This window comes from Silene latifolia, chromosome 4, assembly GCF_048544455.1.
Source record: "Silene latifolia isolate original U9 population chromosome 4, ASM4854445v1, whole genome shotgun sequence".
NCBI lineage: Eukaryota > Viridiplantae > Streptophyta > Magnoliopsida > Caryophyllales > Caryophyllaceae > Silene > Silene latifolia.
Window position 1 is genome coordinate 13,833,701 of NC_133529.1, and position 22,855 is coordinate 13,856,555.

Consider the following 22,855-nt stretch of genomic DNA (forward strand, 5'->3'; position numbering starts at 1 on the left):
GGTATTTTCGCTTAATTCCTCACTTAATTGCTTGAGAAATCCTAAGTGCGTGATTAATGACCCTTAATGCACCCGGGTAAATGCTCCATCTATCATCTTTAGAGCTCCCAAAAAGCATCCTAAGCATGTTGGAATCTTATGCTTTCCACCTTGACTTGGACTTTAAACATTTGGGCTTTGACTTTGTTTGTTGGCAACATTTGCATTACTCATACTAATCCATCAATTTCTCCATGCAAAACCCAATCCAATGCTCCATGCTTAGTCCAACACTTGCTCTTGATTAGCTTAGTGAACTTGGTGTATAAAATGATAGGAAAAAGCCTCTAAATACTTAGATTCCTACAAAACCGTAACAAACACAACAATACACCTAGAACACAAGATTAGCTCAAATATATACTAATTAAAGTACGACGAACAATAGAAACCGAGCTAAAATGAGGGGTAAAAGTACGTAAATTATGCACTTATCAAACTCCCCCAAGCTAAACCCTTGCTTGTCCTCAAGCAAGGAACCATATCCCATCAAATGCAATATCCTAACAAGCTAAGCATAATGATTTAAAAACTCGAAACAACATGGGCAAGAGATAAAGCAAAACATGGATGAGATTTACATGACGGCGTAGCATAGAAAACTTTGAATGAACCTTTAAGCTCTTGCATGATCTTTTGACTTATGGACTCTCACGGGGCACTCAACTCCTTTTAAGTGAAAGGACAATTTTGTGAATGAACATTCAACTATCCTCGACTTATAAAATGTGCCCGCAATCTAATATGGTAATCAATCAAAACTAATAAGCTAAAACAATCAAATGCAAGCATGATAAAGAAGCCAAATGGTAGGAAGAAGGTAATAAACATGGGTAAGAAGGGGGAACAAATGAATTATGGTAATGTGGAGCTAAGTCAAGCTAGCAACTACCAAATTGTAAAGGTGCTCAATCCCAATTCCAACCCAATTTTGCAATTCAAACCATGAGAAAATCTTCCAAAATATATGAATAATGCTTGAGAATTTCTCACATCTTTTCTTCTTCTCTTTTCTTTCTTTTCAATTCATACTTCTTTTTTTCATTTCATTCTCATTTTTTCATGCTTTTTTCCATTTCATTTCCTTTTTCTTTCTTTTCTTTTCAACTTTTCCTTTTTTCCTTTTTTTTCCTTGAGCATTAAGACCAAGCTCACACGATTTTCAAACTTTGAAACAAATCCCAATTGAGCACCCAAACAAGACCAAACAAGCTACTAGCTCAACAAGGTAGGCAAGTTATAATTTAGCTAGGGAAAATTTGTTTGTGAAGGGGTCAAGAAGGCAATTATATTCATGTGAATGGCTCCAAAATGCTTTGACAAAAGAATGCATGCTTACCAAGAGATGACATGAGAACCATACTTGTGCGTCTTGATGAAACACACATTATAAAGAGACACCTACACTCACCTAAGAGGGACCGAATATGGATGCATCGGTCAAAAAGAGGCTCTACCTTACCATTTTGTAGCTTGCCACTAGTCAAGATCAAGCCTATTCGGTTCATTCTCCATCTCCTACCTACTATGTCAAGACATCCCCATGTAGCTAAAATCCCAACATGAAAGAATAAATCATTAGCAATAAGCCATTATTAGGATAAGCAAAGAGGAAAGTAGGCTACAAGCAAGCACAAAGCAAAAATTTCTCTCAAAAATTTTCAAATTTCTACACTACATGCAAACTATTCTATATGCAAATGCAATATCTCCCCCCAAGCTAAACATCACATTGTCCTCAATGTGCCAACTATCCAAATCACCAAATCAAACCATCAAAAATGGCTCAAAGCACAAAACAAGAAGGACTAGAGGTTATGTTTAATGGGATGCAAGATCTAAACTAAAATGCAAAGCAATTAAAACTTACTCGATTTGCCAATCTCCCCCAAGCTAGCATGAATTCGGGGGGAAGTAGATGTTTCTTTGTGATCTTTAGTGAAGAAATGTGAAGAAACGAGAAAGAAAGGAGGAAATAAGTACCGTCGGGTATGCATGAATGATAGAAAGAAATCTATCTTTTTTTCCTACCCGTATAAAGCAAAGGCCAGGAAGTCACAGAACCACGACTCTGATCGGGGCCACCAACCCCGATCGGGGTTGACCTCCTCTTCGGCTTTTTGACTTTTTCCGCGTTTGTTTTAATTCCTTCTCGTTTCTCAAAAACCACGTCCCCGAACGGGGTTGTGGCATGGGGAAGCGTGCCATATTTTCTTCCAATTCTTCTTCCTTCATTTTCACCTAAAAATCACAAAAAGAAACATCATAAAGTAGAACATTTTATTACTAATCTACAAAAAAAAAACAATAAATTGCAGAAAATTAAAAACAAAAAAAATAAAAGCAATAAAAAGCTTGGGTTGCCTCCCAAGAAGCGCTGGTTTAACGTCCCGCACGACGTAAGAAGCTATTTGATTCAAGTTTGGTACTTGAGCTTGCCACCAACCGAGCTCCATTTCATAGCTATCTTTGCATTCCGCAACCATTTGAAATTGTTCAAATAAAATTTCCTTTTCCTCTTGCCACTCCTAGCATTAGTGCCTTTAGCATCGTCACCTACAAAACAAACAACACCCATATCGTCCTCTAACGGATCCATTAGTGAGGATCCAAGCATAGTAGAGGCATAAGAAGAGTCCACAGTGCTAAATAAATAACAAGACTCTTGTAACATTGGGCTTCTAATGGTGTTGTTTTTGCTAAAGGCCCGGTCATCACCCACTTCCAACGTCAACCTCCCATTTTTCACATCAATTAACGCACCCGCGGTGCGTAAAAATGGCCTACCCAATATAATTGGGGTTTGTGAGTCCTCGGCCATATCAAGTATGAGGAAGTCAACGGGTATGAAAAACTTGCCAACTTTGACGGGTACATCTTCTAAGCCACCTAAAGGTCGCTTTAAAGAACGGTCCGCCATTTGCAATGTAATACTTGTGCATTTTAAAGCACCCATGTTAAGTTTTTCACAAAGGGAATAGGGCATGACACTTACACTAGCACCTAGGTCGCAAAGGGCCTTATCAATGGTATATTTGCCTATAGTGCAAGGAATAGAATAGCTACCGGGGTCCTTAAGTTTTGGGGGAGACTTGTTTTATAAGAGTGCACTACACTCTTCGGTGAAAGCAATGGTCTCAACCTCATTGAAGGATCGCTTCTTTGAGAGAATCTCCTTCATAAACTTTGCATAGGAGGGGACTTGGGTAAGCAATTCTAAAAATGGGACGGTGACTTGTAAATTTTTACACATTTCCATGAACTTACCGAACTTACCTTCTTCCTTGTGCTTTGCTAAACGATGGGGAAATGGTACTTGAACAACTTCTTTTGGAGGAGCATCCTCCACATCTTCCACCTTCTCTTCCTCATTGGGAACACTCGCCTTTGTTGGAATGGCATCACTCTCCTTAGCATTAGGAGAGACTTCTTCAACAATAACCTTGTCACTTTTCTCGGGCATAGGGTGCTCAACAACTTTGCCATCAAGATTGCTCTTCCTTTTTAGCATCAACAACCGGTGAGGAAATGGTACACGATCTTTAACAATAGGCTCCTCACTAGCCTTCTTTTTGTCATTTCCCCCAAGCTTAGCCCTTTTAACAACCACCTCATCATCCAAAGTCATGGATGGCCCATCATAGTTTGAACCACTTCTCAAGGAAATAGAATTAACAGTTTCATGTGGTTGCTCACCTTGGGGAGGTAGTTGACCATTCTTCCTTTGAGAGCTAGAAGTGGCTAGTTGAGCCACTTGTTGTTCCAACATCTTGACCGCGGCACTATGAGCTTGATTATTCTTTTGAATTTGAGCCAATAATTCCCTTTGCATTTGGATTATCATGCCCTCGAGCTTACCAACTCCTTGATTGTTTTGTTGGCCATTTTGTGGTGGATTTTGTTGGTAATTTTTTTGTGGAGGCCTTTGTTGATTTTGATACCCCGGTGAAGGGATATACTTTTGTTGTTGAGGAACATAGACATTTTGTTGTGGTGGGGGTTGAGGGTTAAGCACATTATTGCTAGTGTAAGACAAGTTCGGATGAAATTTCGAATTCGGGTTATATGTGTTGGAAAATGTATCCGGTGGATATGAACTTTGTCTAAAAGCTTGAAAAGCATTTACCTCTTCAATAGGGGCTCGGCAATGAGCGGCATAATGACCCGCACCTCCACATCCATCATAAACGATGATTTGGCTCGTTGAAGACACAACATTGAGTTGTTGAAGGGAATCTTTAGCATCTCTTTCCGCCAATTGTTGTTGGAGCAAGGCAATTTGAGCTAACAAAACGGAGTTGTTAGAGGATTCTTCTTTACCTTTAGATGGCACAACTCGGGAATTGACATATTGGGCATCATGGACCGCCATAGATTCGATCGTGGCATGAGCAATGTCGATGTCAATTTGATCAAACCGCCCATTGTTGGCGGAATCAAGAATCCTTCGGGACTCGGCACAACATCCGTTGTAGAATGTTATTGCTAGAAACCAATTATCTAGCCTATGATGTGGGCATTGCCTTTGAAGCTCTTTGTACCTCTCCCAAACCTCATATAAGCTCTCAAGAGCTTGTTGACGGAATCCGGTGATTTGGCTCCTCAAAGTTTGAGTTTTCTCCGGTGGAAAAAACTTTTGATAAAAAGCAAGAGCCAATGTCTCCCAATTGGTGATTCCCAAGGTGGTGCGGTCAAGGCTATTGATCCAAAGCTTAGCCTTGTCCTTCAAAGAGAAAGGGAAAATTATTTCCCTTATTTGGGCTTGGGTGACGCCCGTTTGACGGATCATGGAGCAATAGTCACAAAAGTTTTGCACATGCAAATTGGGATCCTCCAAAGGACTTCCCCCAAATTGCTTCCTCTCCACAAGGCTAATAAAAGCCGGTTTGATCTCGAAGTCCGGCGCGGTGATTTGAGTGGTTGTGATTCCGACCGGAAGTATGGCCGCGGTGGGCTTTGAGTGATCGGAAAGTCTCACCATCTTTTTGGTAGTAGATGGTGATGGTGGTGGAGTTGATGAACAAGAAACCTCCTCCTTTTCAAGAACCTCTAGATCGTCTAAGTAAGACTTTCTAGCACTTTCAACTTGTATGGGAGAAGTGGCTTCTTTCACTTCCTTCCAAAACCGTCGTCTTCTCCTAAAAGTTTTCTCGAGATCGGAATCCGGTGAAAGCAATTCTCCACTTTGAGAGGACCTGGGCATAAGACAATAATTTCTAGAGAAGTGATAAGTAACGGTCTCAAGGAACAAGTGTTCCCCAAGAAAAAGGAAAACAAGATAAAAATCGACAATTCAAAAAGCAATAAAACCGTTTCCCTGGCAACGGCGCCAAAATTTGATAGGCTTATCGCGTACCTATGCAAAGATAATTACCCTAAACAACAAGTTAATGTAGCAATAGGGGTCGAACACAAGGAAACGGGAATTATGTCGTGAATTGCTATGGGTAGATTTTTATCAAGGTCGATTACGTTTTGGTTTGGTTTGGTTGTTTGATGATTAATAACAATAATGATGTAAATTATATAATAAAAGAGAGTCTAAGGGGTTCGGGTCACACATGCAAAGATAAACATATGATCATGATAAACTTGGTACTAACAACATTGTCAATTGCTTAGGCTTAAAGATACCCATCTTACGATATTAGCATCAATCATAGACCGGGTCCTAGAGAAACTCTCGTCCATGACTAGGTCGTCCTACTATACATGCTTAGTCTAATTCAATTCCGTGCCTCTCGACTTATAGAATGAATGAACAAACTTAATCATTTGAATAAGGCCTTAAACAAAGATTAAACGTGACGATGCAAACATGTGATAGAAGCAATATGAACAATATTATTATTAACTTTTTTTTTTGGTAAAATGTGAGTAAAATATATATCAAAAATGTAGGATTTACATGTAGTGCAAACCCCTAGTTACATAAGGTGTCTATGACATAACCAATTTACATCATTAACATTCTTAATCTCCTTCTCTCGTCCCCTACTTCTGTTTCTCACACCTTCTATAACCAGCAAAGCAATCTGATTTGGGTGCACAAGGACTGCATCAAGTCTATCTGCACTTATTTCGTTGATACCAAATAGAGTAGATTGCCCCCAAGAAGAGTGCAATCTGCACCCCTCTCTGGACGTTAGTACCTCCCCTACTAGACCACCAGTCAAGATCAATCACCAAAGGGAAGCTGCATCCCGTATGCTGCTGCAGAAACATCAAAACTCTCCTACTGTACTGACAGGCAAAGTACAGGTGATTTAAGGATTCATTTGTCTGTCCACATAACAGGCAACCAGCATCAACATCCATCCCATAGCTGATCAGTTTGTCCACAGTATTAAGAGCCTCATGAGCCACTAACCATCCCATGAACTGGTGCTTTGGCAGAGCCCATTTAGTCCAGATCACCTTATTCCAGCAGACAGGAGGCCTGGTGTCCTTAGCCAATCATAACAGGCACTAGGTGTGTACCCAGTTGGTTGTACTCCTCATACTCCATCCACAAAACCATGGGCAATTTCCTGCTTAACCTTGCAAATCCTTCTCCATACCCAGCTAGAATTAGTTGAAGGAGTGTACTCAAACCAATCTCTCCCTCTGATATGATTCCATTGTACCCACTGTACCCATATGGAATCTCTGTTCTCAGCAATCCAGTTCACCAACCTCCCTACCATAGCCTTATTCCAGACTTCTTGATTCTTCAGACCTAATCCTCCTTCTTCTTTTGGCAAACAGACTTTTTCCCATGCTACCAGAGGAGCCCTCCTATATTCTGTACCATTATCCCACAAGTAATTCCTACAAATAGCTTCTATACTTCTTATGATGCCCTTAGGTAAAATAAACATCGAAGCCCAGTAGGAATGCAAAGTATCCAGGACTGATTTGACCAACACCAATCTCCCTGCATATGAGAACTTCCTAGCTCCATAACTGTGAATCCTCCCACATATTTTCTCAATGAGACATGCACAGTCTGAAATCTTCAGTCTGGTAGTTTGGATTGGCATTCCCAAGTACCTAAATGGAAGAGCTCCCTCAGTAAACCCTGATATCCTCAAAATATCAGCCTTAATATACTCAGGTACTCCTCTAAAGTAGGCATTAGATTTAGCAGGACTAACTTTTAAGCCAGAAGCTTTTGAGAAGGTAGAAAAGGACTGTAACAAAAGCATTATGGACTTAGTTTCACCTTTACTGAACAGCAGGCCATCATCAGCAAATATAAGACAATTTAACCTCTGATTTTTACACATAGGGTGGAAATGGAATTTATACTTAGCTGCAGCATACTTCAAAGTTCTGGTTAAATATTCCATACACAAGGTAAAGATTAGAGGAGATAATGGGTCACCCTGTCTTAACCCTCTCTGTCCCTTAAAATAACCAAACATTTCCCCATTGAGAGATAAAGAGAAAGATGCAGTGGTAATGCACTGCATAACCATGCTTTGGAAATCAGCTGGGAAGTTCAACATCCTCATTAACTCCTCCACAAACTGCCACTCCACAGTGTCATATGCCTTCTGCAGGTCAATTTTGAATAGACATCTAGCTGAAGCATTAGGTCTCTCATAGAGTCTAATGAGATCCTGACAAATCAGTATGTTCTCCTGAATGCTCCTGTTCTGAATAAATGCTCCTTGATTCTGGTCTACTATATGAGGAAGCACTGCTGCAAGCCTAGTACACAAAATTTTAGAGATAACCTTGTATACAACATTGCAACATGCTATAGGCCTGAATTGAGTGACATTCTGAGGTCTCTCACATTTTGGAATCAAGGTAAGAGTTGTGGCATTGATTTGTCTGAGCAACCTTTTCTGTAAGAAGAAATCCTGAACTGCTCCAATCACTTCTCCCCCAACTTCTCCCCAGGCATCCTTAAAAAACTTACTTGTGTACCCATCAGGACCAGGAGATTTAATATCAGGAATGCTGAAAAGTGCATCCTTAATTTCCTTCCCACTGACAGGCCTCATCAGAGCAGCACAGTCCTCAGGACTGCATTTAGGTCCCTGCCCTATTATTCTCCTGCGTATCCTTCCAATAGCCTGACTGGATCCAAGTAATCCTTTATAGTATTCTAGAAATGCCTCTTGGACCTGATCAGAAGTATCACAAACTCTTCCAGCTGTGTCCTCAATCCTGAAGACTCTATTCCTATGTTTTCTCTACTTAAGCAATCCATGAAAGAAGGCACTATTTGAGTCCCCATCCTGCACCCATTTATGTTTAGCTTTCTGAACTAGAAAGCTATCTCTTGCTGCAGCTAGCTCTTTCAGTAATGCAGCAGCTTCTGATTCAGCTGCTCTTTTCTGCATATCTGAAGGATCCTGGCCTAGTTGCTCCTGCAATTCCTCAATCTGCTTCTGTTTAATGTCAGCAGCTTGCTCTATATCACTGAATTTTTCCCTGTTCAGCTGTCTCAATCCAGGTTTCAGCACTTTCAATTTCTTGACCAGTTTAAACATTGGAGTCCCATCCACCTTAGTTTGCCAGGCACTTCTTACAATAGGAAGAAACTCCTTGGATCCACCCCACATATTGAAGTATTTAAAGCTTCTCTTGCCCTGCACCTGCTTGTTACTACTCACAATACATGGAGTATGATCATACATCCCCTCAGGAAGAAAGTGTGCATACAAATCTTGCAAGTGGTCACACCAATCCTTGTTAACCAACACTCTGTCCAATCTGCTATAAATCCTCTCCTCAGGTTGCTGTTTATTGTTCCAGGTATATAGGGCACCAGTAGCAGCTATGTCCAGGACTCCACAATCTGCCACACAGTCTCTAAAAGGCTCCATCTCAGATGAGGGCACATTGCCACCAACTCTTTCATTTGCTGCCAAAACACAATTAAAGTCTCCTGCTATAGCCCATGGTCCATCAATAGTCCTTGCAATTCTCTTCAGATGACCCCAAAGAGGAGCCCTATCATTAATACCATTGAAGGCATATACCATAGTCAAGTAGAAGATAGTCCTACCCACTAATGATTCTACCTTCATGTGAATAAATTGAGCATTGTATTCCAGAAATTGAACCCTAAAAGACCTAGGTTGCCAAAGAATCCATATCCTTCCTCCATTATGATACCCACTATTAGTAGTTATGCACCAATTATTAAAATTATTTACAACCTTATGAAAAGCCTTACTCTTTATTTTGGTTTCTAACAGGCCAAATAGACCTACGCCTTTATTTTGCATAAAGAAATTAATAGCCTTTTGTTTTCCTACTCTATTCATACCCCTCACATTCCAGAAACCTATACTATCCATTTAATAAAAGAGGAGGGTTTTCACTACCATTTCCAACTGTACCAGATCTGCCAGGAGATTTGCCAGGAGAATTGAGTACCTCTTTGTAAGAGTGTGCACCAAATGACTCCCTATTATATCCGTCCTTTGCCTGTTCCTGCTCATTTCCTCCCCTTCTCAAAAGTACCAGTCTCTTGATTGGAGTTTGCACCTTGGAAGGAGTAGTCACCTGCTTAGTAGTCAATGGCAAATCATTTGTAACCATCTTCCCTTTATCCTTTGCAACTGGTCTCCAAACTTTCTTGACCACAGGCTTTTCCTTATTCACTTTGTCCTTCCTGCATTGTTCCTGATCATGTCCCATACCTTGATATTTCGTGCACTTGATGGGCTTCCATTCATATTCAATTTCAATGTGGTTCACTAATCCCTGCTCATCTTTGAAAGTAATTTTAGCTGGCAACTCCTGATCAACCTCCAGCTCTACCATAACCCTCGCAAATCCAAGCCTTGTTCTCTCCACAGTAGTTGTGTCACTCTTAACATATTTACCTACAATACCTGCAATTTTTGGCAAACCCTTTCCCCAGAATTTCAATGGTAGCCTATGCAATCTTATCCACGCTGGTACACTTTTCACATCCGCTTTTGTCATCTCCATATCTCTTTCCCAACTTTTCACTATCATTGGCTTGTTGTCAAAGAGATAGTGCCCTGAAGCAAGGACCTTCTCTTTCATTTCCATAGTTTTAAACCGAACCAGGAAGATCTCATTGGGCATGAACGAGATCTTATCAATGTTATACCTCGTCCAAATTCGCCTGATAAAACCTTCTACTATCTCCCATGGTGGATTAGCACCCAATATGAAACATACTACAGCGCTGCCAGTACTCTATCTCCTCTGCAACATCCTCCTGGTCTAACTGCAACATTTTCTCACTCCCTGTTTCAGGGACAACTTCTAGTACATCATTATTCTGTTCATCGTCCTCCTTTTCCTCCTCATTCTCACTTAACTTAATTTCCTCTTCTTCTTCTACTACATCATCCTCCTTTTCCTCCTCAGTCTCACTTATGTTAATGTCCTCTTCTGTTTCTTCTTTCTCTTCCTCTGATTCAGAATCTGTCTCTACTACCAACTCTGGTATTCCTACCACTTCATGAATATTTTTAGTTTTACCTTCCATCTCAACATTAGGTCCATTCCTTATACCATTAGGGTTTTTTGAAACCAACGTACTTTCTGCATTTTCCTCCAAACTCTCCCTCTCAGACGTAGGAGGGATGCTCCTCCCACGCAGAGTCATCTCTCTTTGCCTCTGCTGGACTGATTTCCTGGCCATGAGCTCGAAAATCAATGGCGGCACGGCATGACGTGCATGGATTCTCTAGGTTTTTCTTTTTCTCTCTAGGTTTTTTTTTTTGAGTGCAAATATTAACGTTGCATTGATCTCATATTAGTATTAATTTATTTTATCATGTTTATATATTAAATTTATGCATGGCTCCCCTAGCCCTTAGACTAGGAAATTTAGCTACTCATAATAGGATGTAAATTGTAAACTATATTGAGAGAAGTGATAAACATGATAATATGATCTAAACAAATTAGGTGATATAACATGTAAAGGAAATTATGCTAATGAAATGAGATTAATAATAAACTAAATAACAATGTAAAATGTAAACTAGAAATAGAAATACCTTAATAGAAATAACTTGTATAGAAGAAACAAAAAGAACCAAATGCTTGAAATGTAATAATAACCAAATGTTTAAGGACTACAAGATTAACTAATTTGTAAACTAATATAAAAACTAGAGTAAATTAATAATTATACCCTTTTATATACCACTTTTCTATAATTACTCCCTTATGAAAACTTTTTAATAATTTACTCCCATAAAATGTTCTCGGGTCAAAAATTGCACCCATTTACGCTTTCAGACAACATTTTCCGTCAAAATTCAGATTTTCAGTTTAAAAATCTAATTTTATGACGAAACTACCCCTAATTGTGATATACTTGAGTTTCTCCCTCCATTATACATCTATCATTCAATTCATTCAATTCAATCCATTTTAATCTTACATCTCCATTATACATCCCGTCATCACCCTCAACCCCTCCTTCAACCTATAAATTTTGAAGCTAAACTTATGATTTTCATCCTCCATTTCCAAACCCACATTCTCTCTTTCATCACCATTTCCACCAACTACTGCTTCATCATCTGTTTGATTCGCTATTGCTGCTACTTCTATTTGCTTCACCTCTCTGCCATTTCCATTCAATTCCAGAACCCAGAAATTAGGGTTATTGTTACGAAGACGAGACTTCGATTGCTCGCAAACTCCAAGTGATTAATGAGAAATAAGGTTAAACAAGGAGAGTATAATGATTTTCTGATGATTTGCTCCTACGTTCTATTTTCTTCAAACTGGCCAACATAAATTATTCTACTCTTCACGTCTGAGATTTGGGCTCCTCAATTGATTTTTGGCTTGATTTGCTCACTGTCACTAATTTATTGGTTCCCTTAATTCATGCTAATCCAATATATTCTCTTATTATTGATTAACTTGTTTACTTGATTCTTGCTAGTCATACTCGAATCATGCATCATCCCGTGTTGACTTGCGTATTCTGGATGAAAGCCTCTGATTTGGCTTGTCTTTGGGTGTAACAGTTATGAACCCAGAAAAATTGGGGATTAAACCCAGAAATTAGTTGATTCAATATAAGTAAATTAGGGGGAAATTTGGGTTAAAAAGTTGTAATTGGTAGAATAGGAATAGAATTAGAAGTTGAAATGAGGGCAGAGGGATGTCTAAATATTGACCCAGGGGCAATTTTGTCATATTAAAAGACTTTTCACCTGAAAATAGAAATGGGTGCAAGTTTTGACCTGAGAACATTTTATGAGAGTAAATTATTAAAAAGTTTTCATAAGGGAGTAATTTTAGAAAAGTAGTATATAAAAGGGTGTAATTATTAATTTACTCTAAAAACTATTGAGAGAAATATAATGCTTAAGGCTATGAAGAACTAAAATGAAACGTAAAAATTGGATGCCTAAGACCTTGGAACACCTCTCCTATTTATAGGGGAGGAGAAGGAAACGTAAGTTTCCTAGATGCATGCGGCCCCGATCGGGGTCGTGTGTTTCCGGGTATTTTCGCTTAATTCATCACTTAATTGCTTGAGGAATCCTAAGTGCGTGATTAATGACCCTTAATGCACCCGGGTAAATGCTTCAACTATCATCTTTAGAGCTCCCAAAAAGCATCATAAGCATGTTGGAATCTTATGCTTTCCACCTTGACTTGGACTTTGAACATTTGGGCTTTGACTTTGTTTGTTGGCAACATTCACATTACTCATACTAATCCATCAATTTCTCCATGCAAAACCCAATCCAATGCTCCATGCTTAGTCCAACACTTGGTCTTGATTAGCTTAGTGAACTTGGTGTATAAAATGATAGGAAAAAGCCTATAAATGCTTAGATTCCTACAAAACCGTAACAAACACAACAATACACCTAGAACACAAGATTAACTCAAATATATACTAATTAAAGTACGACGAATAATAGAAACCGAGCTAAAATGAGGGGTAAAAGTACGTAAATTATGCACTTATCAAAACCCCTTGCCACCGCCGATCATTGTTCATCATATCGTCCACCTCTCCCGCCCTACCTCTCATTCCCTGTCTCAATTAAAGATCCCCCCTTCATTTCCTCTACCGCCTCCCTTACCGGTGGCCGACCCCACTCCCTCTGCCGCCCCTTTCGCCGATGACACTTGAGGCAGCCAGCGTCCTTGGCGTGTCGTACTCCAACGCTGGCAACCACCACCCCTCCATGAATACACAAACCCAATTACTTGCTTCAAAAACGCAAATTTATTATTAAAAACATATAAAATTGAAAAATAAACCATTGATCTAATTAATAATAATGCAAAATTAACAAATTAGATGGGTATTTTACAATTAAATGTGTTCATAATCGAAGAAATGTGTTGTTGAAGTTTGAAAGGAGAGATAAGTTTCTAGAGAGAGAATTAGGTTTGTTATTTTTTTAATTAGGGGTAGGCAAATGGAAATTAAGTGATAAAAGTACTGTTGGAAAATATTGTGATTTAAGAATTATTTAATGTGTTTTAATATTTGAGAAAATATATTAAATATAGTTTATTAAGGTATTTATCCTTCATTATTCTTATGAGTTATTAAAAAGATTTATATGGTCAATGGTCTTTATTATGGTGGAGTAATGGACATTAACAATCATTATTAATGTGTTTTAAAGAGGGTTGATCATATTGCTTGTAAAACGTTTGTGCAACGATTATTCATACTCCTCCTATTTAATGGGGATTAATGCACATCCCATATATAAAAGGTGTACTTGCCTATATGAGTTAGGGTGTTAAAAAGATAGTTGTATGAGGTTCTTAAACGACTTAGAAGAAAAGCTTTAGCACTATGTTTTGACACTACTCCGTATTATTTTCATTGGCTTTAAGCCGCTTACTCTATATTGATAAATCATGTTTGTCAAGTTATTTTTATACTACTTTTAAACAATTATTATTGAGCATCGGGCGATCATCGGTTCGGGGGCTCCTCTTGCTGCTACCGAAGGAGTCCAACGGGTTGTCGTATCTTGGGAGAGGAACGCACTATTTGGTAACCAGTGCAGTGGAGGCGTTATCTCTCTTAGGAAAGCGCCTAGCGCGATTCGACCCAGGCTACATCTTTCTTCTCTACTCTATTTTACATTATTGTTCTTTTATTTATGTCATCTATATTTTTGTATTTTGTTATAATATTATTTACGGTAATATTGCTCCACTTTTTCTAACAATCTAAGAGAGATAAGGATGCCATTATCGTAAATAATATTACTCCGTACATTTTTATTAGGGACCAACATAATAAGTAGTTGGATGTCATTTTGCAAGAATGTAGGATCATATTATACGTAGAGTAATCGCATGAAATTTGTGTAGTTGTTGAGGTTGTTAATGGCTTGGTCTACTTAGTGTGTGTTTGTTTTTTATTGGTTTTCATATTCTTGATTTGTTTCGCATGAAATTTTTGTTAAGTATTGTATTGTGTTATATTTTGTTAATTCTGAAGTGTGCGTTATGATTAAAGAGTACATGTAAAATTGTATAATATGAGTGGTTGATAATTTGATTTGTTTTACTTTTGTGAATTGATATTTGACATATTGTTAATCGGTGTTACTCGGTATAATTGCATAAGTGACAAATCTTGTTTTTGTTAATTCTAGTAGTTTGATCGACGAATAATTATCTATATTGTGGTGAAGCATACGCATTCATTAGCCAGATACATTGATTTGGTAATCTTTTCGATTTTAGTATGGACTTGGTAAATGTGGGGGTTGTTTTCGGTCTATAAGTTTGTATTCTTCTCCATCCTAGTGGTAATTAATTGGATCGAGTTTTGGTGCAAACATTTCAATTTTGTGAAAAATTATTATTTTTTTTTTTTTTTTTTTTTTTTTTTTTTTTTGGGTGATGAGAATTATATTATGGACAATTTACGTTTATGATTACCCAAAGAGATGATGTTTTTATTTTTAAAAGTTGATGACCGTATTTATGTGCGTGTCTTTATAATTATATACGGAGTATTATGCTATGCATTTTGTAACGTCGAGTCGTGAGCTTATTATTTCATTATGGTTATGACGTGTTAATGGGTGATTGTTAACTTGTCTATATTGTATTAGTTTTACAGCAATCACAAATGTGTTGTTTTTCTTTGGATGTTTGGCGTGATTACGTTTAATTCTATAAGTTAATTTGCTTTAATGTTAAAAGGTTTCATTATCTCAAGATGAGATGTTATAACAATGGATGAGATGTACATTCGTTGCGGTATTGAATTTGTTTGTATCATGGTTTGTTGGCTTTTAGTGTGTTTCAGTATGGCAAATGTTAATCTTATGGCCGGCTTTAATAAGATGTGGCTTAATGAACTCTTATTATATATTATTATCAATTATCAATGCACTTTATAGTGTGTAATGTTTGTTTCAACATTTATCTTCTCACCATATTTATTTGGTTACCTTTAACATGTGGATTGTGAACATTTGTGTTAATAATTGGCTAAAAGAGTTTTCTAGTATCACACTATTCACTCATTATTACTTATTACAGAGTATATATATTTTACTAATTGTGTGTTTCTTTATTTGAAAGGCATATTGAACGATCGAGTTGAATAATTATTTGTGAGATCAAAGGCCAAAATGACTATTTATTTTTATATGGTGGAAGTCCCGTTATCATGGCTATATTTATTTTTATATGTTGGAGATGCGGTATCATGGAGAATTGCATTGTGGACGGTTATTATTATACAATATTATTTTGGATTCCACAAGCATGGAAGCGGAATGATCGAAGAGTTATTGTGATATATTCTATATTCTTATATTGTCCGAGCCGCCTATATGCTTCCTATTCATTTATTATATGGTGAAAGATTTTTAGCTAAAAGCTAAAATCACAAAGTTGTGATGAGAAAGTGAGATATTTGATATTTGAGACGTGCTCTTTGAGCACGTGATGAGAAAGAGATAGTTGGGACGTGGTCTTTGAGACACGTGATTTCTCATATGAGGTTTTGTCTTTGAATATATATTCTCAAAGTGATATCACGGATCCATTTATGAAAAAGCTGGCCAGCAAGTACGTACTTGAATTATGAGAATTGAATCGTCGAGGGGAATGAGACTTATTGCCCATGTGGTAGCCATCGCAGTGGAAACCCGTCTTCAAAGATTGGAGATCCCATGAAAGAAGTTCAACGGGTAATAACGAAGCTGTGGGTGGGCTAATTAAGGAGAGCACCATTTATTTGGCGGAAATTTTATATTGGTCCGCGTCTCATTCCTATGGCGAAGTGTGATATTGTGATTTTGAGGTGCTCTCATTGATTTGAGTTGGTTGTGACGGTTTGAGGTTGAGCATTGACTCTTAATGAATCCAAAGGCATAATTTTTTGCGGGGTGGATGTCACACCTACCCTTGGAGGATTCACCTAGTGAGTGTTCGTAGTGTGGTCGCTACTATGGGACGTGGGCAACTCCCTAGAGACACTCATGATACAAGATACCTGCGCATGACCATTAACGCGCACCACTGATAGAACCTGATCGATTACCCATACCGTGTGTGTGGTGAGTCCAAGCTTGATTTAAGGGATCTAGTTCAAAGTATTTATACTACTATGATTCTTTCGAGTGCAAGCTCACTTACACTAAGTGTTGGTTCAAACCCGAAAGGTACCTACACCTATTACGCGGTATTGTATGCTCACTATTATTATTTTCATATAAAAAATTTATTTTATTTTTGGATTATTAAATCTTATTTATTTATTTGTTATTTTAAAATGTTTTGGATTCTTAAATCATGTGGGGGATTGTTGGAAAATATTGTGATTTAAGAATTATTTAATGTGTTTTAATATTTGAGAAAATATATTAAATATAGTTTATTAAGGTATTTATCCTTCATTATTCTTATGAGTTATTAAAAAGATTTATATGGTCAATGGTCTTTATTATGGTGGAGTAATGGACATTAACAATCATTATTAATGTGTTTTAAAGAGGGTTGATCATATTGCTTGTAAAACGTTTGTGCAACGATTATTCATACTCCTCCTATTTAATGGGGATTAATGCACATCCCATATATAAAAGGTGTACTTGCCTATATGAGTTAGGGTGTTAAAAAGATAGTTGTATGAGGTTCTTAAACGACTTAGAAGAAAAGCTTTAGCACTATGTTTTGACACTACTCCGTATTATTTTCATTGGCTTTAAGCCGCTTACTCTATATTGATAAATCATGTTTGTCAAGTTATTTTTATACTACTTTTAAACAATTATTATTGAGCATCGGGCGATCATCGGTTCGGGGGCTCCTCTTGCTGCTACCGAAGGAGTCCAACGGGTTGTCGTATCTTGGGAGAGGAACGCACTATTTGGTAACCAGTGCAGTGGAGGCGTTATCTCTCTTAGGAAAGCGCCTAGCGCGATTCGACCCAGGCTACATCTTTCTTCTCTACTCTATTTTACATTATTGTTCTTTTATTTATGTCATCTATATTTTTGTATTTTGTTATAATATTATTTACGGTAATATTGCTCCACTTTTTCTAACAAGTACTGTAACAAGTAAAAAGTGTACTGCTAAAGAAGACATTTATGGGAATGTGTACAGCACAAACACCAATGGTTCTCGGTAGTACTCCGTTGTTCTAATTATTTCTTCCACTCTTTTATTTTTCTGAGAAGTATTTTTTAATTAAAGACAAACAAATCACAATTTATAGGATCAATCTAGTTTTCTTACTTTATAATAAAAAAAGAAAATTATATATAACCCTTAATGTTTATGGAAAGGACTAAAGAAGAATCGTTGCTGTAAAGTAACCGGCACTTTGCTTCATTGGGTGTTTTAAACTTTTAATTACAACTAGCTGCATATACATTATGAAAATTTTCAATGAAATTTTCGTCAATCAATCACTGAAAAATATTGTACTCCGCAAAATGCTATTCACTGTAGGTACCATTGGCCGGGGACTACGATTGAGACAATTAAGTCATGGCACGCCTTAACATTGATCTCTTTTGATATACTCACTCCATTCAACTCCACTTTACAATTATGCTTTATACACAGGTATTGAAGCCATGTTTAAAAAATAACACAAATTCTCATTGAAGACATGACATATCCGTCACAAGCTGAAGACGGATACCATTTTACCTCACAATGTACCCACTTTTTCTCTCTCTGCAACACTATTCTTGTGGTCCCCTTTCTCCACTAACCCATTTTGTTACCATTTTATCTCACAAAATATCCATCACAAATGGTAACCCGTCACAAGGGAGACCAATTGAAAAAATAATAAAAGGACAACTCTTAATGTAAAGCTGCTTTATTAGCTTATTAGGAGGAAAATCAAGTTGTGTTAAGCACATAATTAAGGAGGTAGTACAAGAGTTTAAAAAACCCCACCATTTCCCCCCAAAAAGCATCAAATCAACAAGTACACTTGCTCCTTCACATAACCTAAAATCGCCTCTATAATTACACACTTCTTGGGCCAACAAAAAAACACATTACATCCTTTAAAAAAAATTACAATTTTCAGTCCAAAAATTACACAAACATGAAGTTACAAGCCAAAAAAAAAATTACACAAACATTAAATTACAATGCCGGGCAAGTGTCTTTCAGAAGATGCTAGGCAGGAAGTGGCCATTTACATACTCCAGCAGTCAAAACAAGGCAAACTCAGTCGTGATGCAATGGAGGAAGCAGCTGTGAGATTTGGAGTTAAGGAAAGAACACTCTCAAATACAGAGTATTTGGAAGCTAGCAAAGAAACCAAGATTAGTTGGTCAAATGTTAGATGTCAAAAGCAAAAGAATTGACAACAAGAATAGGAAACGAATACTACCTAACATAGAGCGAATGATATTATAGTACAAATTCAAAGGAGCAAAGGTGATATAAAAATTTAAAATTTCTCCCTCTGTAAATTTTAACACTAGGAAGTAGGAAACTCTCAAGCTCAAACTTGACATTTTTAGTTGAACTTGAGTCTTATGTCAACTATCCTAATATTCAACACAAATGTGAGGAATTTAAAGACGGCAGTGTCGCTATCCTAATATTCAACACAAATGTGAGAAATCCGTCCTCCTGTCACACAAGTAGCTGATAGAGTGGTGGTATCTGCGGTTTTATCAAGTCTTATACCCTGCAGGCCTGCCTCTCACTCCATTCAGATAGTGTCATCCACAAATTCTTTGCAAACTACGATAGACCTTAGAAGTATTCAAACATGACTACAGGAGTATCAGAGTATGTATCCAAGTGTCAGGTCCTGATATTTTACGAAAATTGAAAATTCTCGTGCTTTTGACTATATACAAAAATTAGAATGTGAAGTGTTGAATACAGGCATTTGAGATATGAATAATTGGAGTAACATAGATGGCATCTATCATTTTCATGTATTGAATGTAGAGAAAGAAATCAACCAACCTTTGCCATAACCGGCATCAACGACATTGACTTGGTTGACTTTGGGGCTTGGGTATCTACAAAACAAGCACAAATTTTCAACTCTGAATATCAACCGAAGTACTGTACTTACAAGTTACAACCAGGAAAAAAATTGCACATAAAATTCAGCATCAATGCATCACTTCTTGTACCTGTTTAGCCTACTTGTAGTATCTTTTAATGTCATAATAATACATTCCAACACTCTGTCTTCCTTTCAGCCACACTGTCCTGCTCAAGAGCGGCTAGCCTTGTTGCAGTTCAAGAACAGTTTTCATATAAACTGTAAACCTGACTCTTCTAATACCTATGCAAATACCATACCGTATGAAAAGACGAAATCATGGGTAGGAGGTGAAAGTGCAAATTGTTGTTCATGGGATGGTGTGGAGTGCAACAGGAAATCAGGTCATGTGATCGGTCTTGACCTCACAGCCAGTTGTCTTTCTGGTAATTTTCCTCCAAACAGCACCATCTTTAATCTAGCCTATCTCAGAAAGCTTATCCTTAGTTATAATAACTTCAACTATTCTCGAATCCCTTCTGAGGTCGACCAACTTTCTAAGTTGCAAGTCCTTAGGCTCTTCAAGTCCAAATTTAGTGGGCAAATACCAGCAGAAATTTCAAATTTGCCCGAGCTCAACGTCCTAGAACTTGGAGAGGACTCAACCGAGACTCAATTGCTAAAACTTCAAAATCCTTCCCTTGAAAATTTAATTCAAAATTTCACCCATCTAGAAGAGCTCGATCTAAAAAATGTTGATGTGTCCTCCACAGTGCCAGTTAATCTCCAAAACTTGACCACATTAAAAGTAATTAGCATTGATAACTGTAATTTGCATGGTAAGCTTCCACCAAATCTATTTCACATGCCACATCTTGAGACCCTCAGATTGAGTTTCAATGGCGATATTGGTGGGTCTTTTCCTGAGTTTTCGTGGCATAGTCCTCTCAAAGGGATTTTTCTATCAGGCACATCGTTGTCCGGAGAATTGCCTCCTTCAATCGGACGACTTGCTCAATTGGAAAATCTTGAATTATCCCTTTGTCAAATATCAGGATCTATCCCACCTTCTGTAGGTAACCTGACAAAGCTCTCACATTTGTACCTTGCTGACACTGATATTAGCGGTGTCGTTCCACCCTCTATATCAAATCTAACAAATCTTCAAGCTCTATATCTCATGAACCTCAATGTTAAGCCTGGACAACTGATCTCAAACTTAGCTAAGCTACATACATTAACCGCTGTTGGCCTCAGCGGAATGACACTAACATCTAAGATTCCACCTTCATTCGCAAACCTTACTCAGCTTCGTGAATTATATCTCAGCAGTACTCAAGTAAGGGGTCTACTTCCACAGTGGTTAGCAAATCTAACCCAACTAGAGATTCTGGCACTGGGAGGAAATCAGTTGGTGGGTCCAATACCGCACTGGTTTGCTCAACTAACAAACTTACAAGGTTTGATACTGTCTTACAATAATATATCAGGCAACTTTGAGATATTTTCTGGTCTAGAAAACCTCCGTTATCTAGATTTATCAGGTACCAGCCTGACATTTCCCCTCGCTTCACAGACCAATTCATCTCTTTCCAAGCTACAACTCCTATGGCTAGTATCTTGCAACTTAACAGAATTCCCAGTATTCTTGCGAGATCAGCAGAAACTAAAGCATTTGCGGCTTGATCAAAACCATATCAAGGGTAGCATTCCACAATGGTTTGTGAACACAAGTAAAGAAAGTCTCCTCAGTTTTGAGCTTGCTCATAATAATTTAACTGGTTTTGAACAACCAGTGACAACCCTACCATGGACTCGCTTGGAAGTGTTTGACATTGAAGGTAATAACTTCCAAGGAGAACTTCCTATCCCACCGGTGTCTATAAAGAGCTACGATGTCTCAAACAATCTGTTTTCAGGAGTAATACCGAAACAAATATGCATGGCTAGATCTCTAATCATGCTGGATTTGTCCAATAACAGCTTGAGTAGCCAGCTGATCCCTCATTGCATAGGAGATCAGCTTGGCAATTCATTACAAGTTTTGAACTTGAGACAAAACAAATTCCATGGCAGTATCCCCATATCTTTCACATCGAAGTGCAATATAAAGATGATAAACCTGAGTGAAAATCAATTGGAAGGTGACCTGCCAAGGTCATTGGAGAACTGTACGAGGCTTGAGGTTCTCGATATAGGAAATAATCGTATAAATGATACTTTCCCATCATGGTTAGGAAGTTTCCCCAGCTTACAAGTTTTGGTTCTGAGCCATAACAATTTTCATGGAAGAATATCTGATCAAGATTTAGGTTGTCAGTTTTGTAGTCTGCGCATCATTGATCTATCACACAATTTCTACACTGGTGACCTACCATCGAGATATCTTCGAAATTGGAGCAACATGATGGCTGTGAAGGAAGGACAATCTGATTCATATAGCACAAGGATTATATTTGTAGTGGGGGCTGGTGAAGATGAAGAGGGAGCTGTATTTTCTGAGACACTTAAATACTCGATGACCATAACAAGCAAAGGCAGTGAGAGACTTTACACGGAGATACTTGAAGTCTTTAGAGTTATCGATTTCTCCAGCAATAACTTCACAGGCCAGATTCCAGATGTCATTGGCGAACTCAAAGGGCTTCAAGCACTCAACTTATCAAACAACAATTTAGATGGCAGGATCCCGGCCTCAGTGGCTAACATGATAGATCTCGAGTCCTTGGACCTTTCTCGGAACATTATCTACGGAGTAATTCCCCCAGAGTTGGCTCAAATAACATCTCTTGAGGTCTTTGATGTTTCCTACAATGACTTAGAAGGTCCCATACCACAAGGAAACCAGTTTGACACCTTCCTAAGTGGCTCTTATGTGGGAAACTCAAGACTGTGTGGAAGCCTAATATCTAAAAAATGTAACAATGCAGAAGTTCCCGAATCCAAGCCAATAACAACGGACGAGAGCAATGAACACTCCAGATTAGTTGACTGGGTAGTTAGATCATGCGGGTGTGTGAGTGGATTTATAATTGGTATAGTCATTGGGAAGCTCTACATTACTGACAAGTACCATGGATGGTTTATGGAGACGTTTCAACGGAGGCCAAGGAGGAAAGTGAAGAGAGCAATAAGACACCAACGTCGACGTTGAAATCTGCTTGTTTACCTTTTATTCATCATGTTATCAGTTGTCATAAAAACAATACTTCTAAGTTCTAATGTATTATTTCCCTTATTCGTTCCTCTGTAGTACAAACCCCAACGTTTCTCCAAGTAACATATTTTTCGGTCAAATTAGTGTCATAAATACCATTCTAAGAAAAACAATTTCAGTCTCATAAGACCGTCTCACATTACATACTCGAAACAAACAAAAAGAAA

General features: G+C 37.9%; 1 protein-coding gene and 1 non-coding gene across 2 annotated transcripts; both read left to right on the plus strand.

Annotated features, from left to right (window-relative positions):
- The first annotated feature begins 4,541 nt into the window (after positions 1-4,541).
- Positions 4,542-4,649, plus strand: LOC141654497 (small nucleolar RNA R71). The gene has a single exon (XR_012548055.1). It is a non-coding gene; the product is annotated as a small nucleolar RNA R71 (small nucleolar RNA).
- A 14,952-nt stretch (positions 4,650-19,601) lies between these two features.
- LOC141653862 (receptor-like protein 6) lies at positions 19,602-22,709 on the plus strand. Its single transcript, XM_074461731.1, has one exon. It carries the CDS (start codon positions 19,602-19,604, stop codon positions 22,623-22,625), a length of 3,024 nt encoding a protein of 1,007 aa, XP_074317832.1. The 3' UTR covers positions 22,626-22,709.
- The last annotated feature ends 146 nt before the right edge of the window (positions 22,710-22,855 follow it).